This window comes from Pinus tabuliformis, chromosome 6, assembly GCF_031772625.1.
Source record: "Pinus tabuliformis cultivar Carrire ecotype Pingquan chromosome 6, CPIR1, whole genome shotgun sequence".
NCBI classification, from domain to species: domain Eukaryota; kingdom Viridiplantae; phylum Streptophyta; class Pinopsida; order Pinales; family Pinaceae; genus Pinus; species Pinus tabuliformis.
In genome coordinates, this window is record NC_142292.1 from 1,649,180,674 (window position 1) to 1,649,185,609 (window position 4,936).

Consider the following 4,936-nt stretch of genomic DNA (forward strand, 5'->3'; position numbering starts at 1 on the left):
TTTAATATTAATTTTTTCATATATTTAAATTTTAATATCAAATATAAAAATAAAACTTTATTCTAAAATAAAACTCGTTGAAACAAAAAGTTAAATGAACAATGATATTCTTCATAAAATAAAACTTTGGAATCCCTCTCTTGCACCCTTTTTAAGTTATGAATTATATGATTTGAAATTTAACTAAAAAATAAAATTTCCTTGAATGAACCCCCAATGTATTTTATCAAAATTTATATTTTATAAGGGAAAGAAAATTTACATAGAATCTTTTTACTAAAATAAATAGATAAGGTGTTGAGAGTGTCATCCCCACACTAGATGGTAACACATCTCTGTTACTCTCTAGTGGATGGTTCTAGGTATACACATTCATCCATGCTTTTTAACTTGTCCATGGTATTGCTACATCAGTGAAGGGCGGGTTTTGTGACCAGGGATGCCTTAAAAAAGTGGAGTATGGGACAAGGGATGGCGTAAAAGCCATAGGAATTACATGACAAGTTATAGTTTAAAAGCTGTGAAATATTAAATTCTTTTTCATATTATCCATGGAATGAGTTTGGGGGGGAATTCTTGTGTATGTAGTTAGCACAATTTTATATTGATGAAATGTTTTTAAATGTTTTTTTACTGCTTAATTTATTTGGGTCAAGTTAGTTGACATTATAACTTAATTTTTAAGTTGGTATCAACCATTCTTACAATCACTCAATTTTATAGACTTAACAAGATTTGAGGCATGTTATTTGGAGTTTTTATTTAACAAGAATTAACTTAATTTTTAAGCTAGTATCTTTTACTAAAATAAATAGATAAGGTGTTGAGAGTGTCATCCCCACACTAGATGGTAACACATCTCTGTTACTCTCTAGTGGATGGTTCTAGGTATACACATTCATCCATGCTTTTTAACTTGTCCATGGTATTTCTACATCAGTGAAGGGCGGGTTTTGTGACCAGGGATGCCTTAAAAAAGTGGAGTATGGGACAAGGGATGGCGTAAAAGCCATAGGAATTACATGACAAGTGACAGTTTAAAAGCTGTGAAATATTAAATTCTTTTTCATATTATCCATGGAATGAGTTTGGGGGGAAATTCTTGTGTATGTAGTTAGCACAATTTTATATTGATGAAATGTTTTTAAATGTTTTTTTACTGCTTAATTTATTTGGGTCAAGTTAGTTGACATTATAACTTAATTGTGACATTATAACTTAATTTTTAAGTTGGTATCAACCATTCTTACAATCACTCAATTTTATAGACTTAACAAGATTTGAGGCATGTTATTTGGAGTTTTTATTTTTTTAATTTAACTAAACTTTACAGACTTAACAAGAATTAACTTAATTTTTAAGCTAGTATCTTTTACTAAAATAAATAGATAAGGTGTTGAGAGTGTCATCCCCACACTAGATGGTAACACATCTCTGTTACTCTCTAGTGGATGGTTCTAGGTATACACATTCATCCATGCTTTTTAACCTGTCCATGGTATTGCTACATCAGTGAAGGGTGGGTTTTGTGACCAGGGATGCCTTAAAAAAGTGGAGTATGGGACAAGGGATGGCGTAAAAGCCATAGGAATTACATGACACGTGACCGTTTAAAAGCTGTGAAATATTAAATTCTTTTTCATATTATCCATGGAATGAGTTTGGGGGGAAATTCTTGTGTATGTAGTTAGCACAATTTTATATTGATGAAATGTTTTTAAATGTTTTTTTACTGCTAAATTTATTTGGGTCAAGTTAGTTGACATTATAACTTAATTTTGACATTATAACTTAATTTTTAAGTTGGTATCAACCATTCTTACAATCACTCAATTTTATAGACTTAACAAGATTTGAGGCATGTTATTTGGAGTTTTTATTTTTTTAATTTAACTAAACTTTACAGACTTAACAAGAATTAACTTAATTTTTAAGCTAGTATCAACAATCAATTAATTTTATAGACTTAACAAGATTTGAGGCATGTTATTTGGAGTTTTTATCTTTTTAACTTAACTAAATTTTACAAACTTAACCAGAATTGAGACATATTATTTGGAATTTTTATCTTTCTCATTTAATTCAGCAAGAATTAAGACATCTTTACTTTTTTTTTTATTATAAGATACCAACATGCCACTTTACATAAATAGAAACTTTATCATAAAATATTAACATGTCATTTTATAGAAATAGAAACTGTGCAAAAAATGAGGGCACATTAGTGGGACCACTGTAAAGCAATTCCAAACACCAAAACTCCAAAAGTAAATTTTTCTTATTCACTCAAATTAAACACATGTGATACTTCTTACAAAATTTTGATTCATTAAAAGAAGAGGTTTTATGAAATCCTGTTTGGTGAGGACTTTAGAATTGAACTGGATACTGGGAGGGTTAGGGTATGTTTAGCACTGTTTACAGGTTGAAGATTTGTTTCGTTCAATGCAAAACGGTAACTCAGGGAAGTTTAGGGAGTCTGACCTGCTTTCTCCATAGTTGTTGCATATGTGTTGCACAGTGATGCAAAATATTTACATGCTGAAATAGTTAATACAATGGTGTTGCACAGCCATACAGAATATGGAGATGGAGAAATAACTCACATCAATTGCATAATTCCACAAACCACTTCACAGATGTCACTGTAAGCATCCTAGTTGAAGTAAAGTGATTGAATTCGCTTTAAGCACCATAGTTGGAATAAAGTGATTGAACTATTTTAGTCGAAATGAAGTGATTGAACTATTTTGTTTGAACCTTAAGTTACAACTGCTTCTTCTTATGATTGAACTATTTTGTTTGAACCTTAATTTACAACTGTTTCTTCTTAGTTTTGGATAATAAACAGAGACTATGGTAATCCTGTGGTGGTCTTCCACTTTCTTCTTAGTTTTGGATAATAAACCGAGACTATGGTAATCCTGTGGTGGTCTCTCTGGTGGAAGGATCTTCTCTGTGGTTACAAATTTAAATCTCTTAAAAACCAAATAAAGAGTTACTAATCTTGTGGCATAAGCATTTCTTCTAGATCACAAATCTAAAAAAGATCAAAAATTTCAGATATTGATCAGATTCAACCACGTTCCCACACCAAATTAACTTGTTATTAATGCAGTCAGTCCAGTTAAGAAACATAATATTGGTTTATCTTCTGAAGAGACTATGGCAGAAGCACGGGTGGCTCCTATATAGTATCCAAAGCTGGAGCTGTAATGTAGGGAAAAGAGAGCACAGCTGAAATAGAATGGAAATGTAAATTAAAGAAACATACACAACTAGAATAGTATATTCGCAGAACAAAAGCTAAATTAAAAGAACAGAGGTCTAGCTTCAGAAGACATGAAAGACCAAGCTATTTTTACAACAGACTATCGGTACGAGCAGGCAATCTCCTGAAGAAATTGAGAGGAGCAGAAGGAAGCCCGTGGCGGAACCTCGGATGGCGCAGGAGATACAGAACAAAAACCACTGCAGTTTGGAAGGGCGTGGTATAGAGAACTGTGGCAGCTATCAAGCAAAATATGACAAATATGGTAGTCGCTCGTGGATTGCTCCACCTCAGAAGATTTTGAAGCCTTTCTACTTCAGTAGCCATATCCCCCGCCATGGTCTGTATTCGCCCAACAAACTCCCGGATTCGATCGTATCGCATTCTCACAACGTTAGAGGCTTTGCTAGTGGGGAATGTCTCGAATTCTTCACCGATTTTGTCAGGATGAACCAGTCCGGCCTGGAAGAGGCGAACCTTACCGATCCCGACATCTTTCACGGATGCTGAAGACTTTTCGTCTCCTTGAAGATGACAATCGTCAAAAACACAAACAGTGATTACTGTACAGGGATCATAAACTTCCCAGGTATATTGCACATTCCATTTTGGACTCAAGGTATCAATCATAGTCCTGGTACGAACCCATTTCTGTCCATATTTTGCAACGCAGTAAGCATCCATTCTGTGTCGTCCATCTTTGCACTTCGTAGGAAGCAAGTTCTGAGCGCGCAAGATCTCAACCTGCAAAATACCAATGTTAGGCTTCCAGAGACGCTCGTCGGTCGGCCTCACATCGCCACTGTAGTGAATAGGCTCGCCCAGCACATGATAGCCCCCATCTAAAGACAATCTCAGATAAATTCTACTGGCGGACTCCATTTCTTTCTTCTTCGACTTTCCCTCCCCCGGAGCAACAGCAGGGTTGTCAAGTCTGAACCATCGAGGATTCACAGGCTTATCATCCAGTCGTTTGTCTATGTTATTCACAGGAATCGTTACTCTCCCAAGAATTTCATCCTCAGATATCCCCAAACGATTCTCGACCGTGAGAATCAAATGATGCTCGAATGGTGCCGCGTTCAGAGTAATATTCCTTAACAAAACTCTGCACTAACGCTTCTCTGCAGGTCCCCGCCTCCGTCAACATCCCCGCCCTCCTCTACATCAAACGTTGATATCCACGCGTCAGGACGGGTTCGATAACGGTTTTCTTAATGTTTTAAAATATTTCTTATTAAATTGGACGGCTGATTTTATTTCAATCGTCTAACAAAAGATCCGACGACTACCATTAAGACAGAAAGGCATCTGGGGGAGTTCATCTCAGAGGGAAACGCCTTACGGCGTAATAAATAAAAACAAAATACGATCTGCAACTACCTGCACCATATTCAACTCCGGCACAACGTCCATCTATGCAACTAGTGGACCAGCTGGTTGAATATGATGGGCCAATTCATGTCTTTACTTGCTTCAAAGTTACAAAGTTTTTCAAAAACTTCAATTTTTGGAGTGTGAATAGTTTTTCATGATATTGGAAATTGAGTCACTACAATAAGAAAAAAATTAGGGTATCTAAAATCATGAAAGTTTGACAAGGTTATATTTTTTTAAATTATGTTATGTTTTGAATAAATTCAATATTATTAGGAATTTTTCGAC

General features: G+C 34.9%; 1 protein-coding gene across 1 annotated transcript; it reads right to left on the reverse strand.

Annotated features, from left to right (window-relative positions):
- Nucleotides 1-3,361: 3,361 nt before the first annotated feature.
- On the reverse strand, nt 3,362-4,687 carry LOC149265289 (FT-interacting protein 3-like). Its single transcript, XM_089402644.1, has 2 exons — nt 4,655-4,687; nt 3,362-4,336 (listed from the first exon to the last, which is right to left on the reverse strand). The coding sequence occupies exons 1-2, from the start codon at nt 4,685-4,687 to the stop codon at nt 3,362-3,364; spliced, it is 1,008 nt and encodes a 335-aa protein (XP_089258770.1).
- Nucleotides 4,688-4,936: the final 249 nt, after the last annotated feature.

What these genes read in the sequence shown, in the direction of transcription:
- LOC149265289 (XM_089402644.1), bottom strand. Translation starts at nt 4,687, where the DNA reads ATGGACGTTGTGCCGGAGTTGAATATGGTGCAG. An exon ending in CGGAGTTGAATATGGTGCAG is followed by an intron (nt 4,337 to 4,654) that starts GTAGTTGCAGAT and finishes GCACCATTCGAG; the next exon opens with CATCATTTGATTCTCACGGT.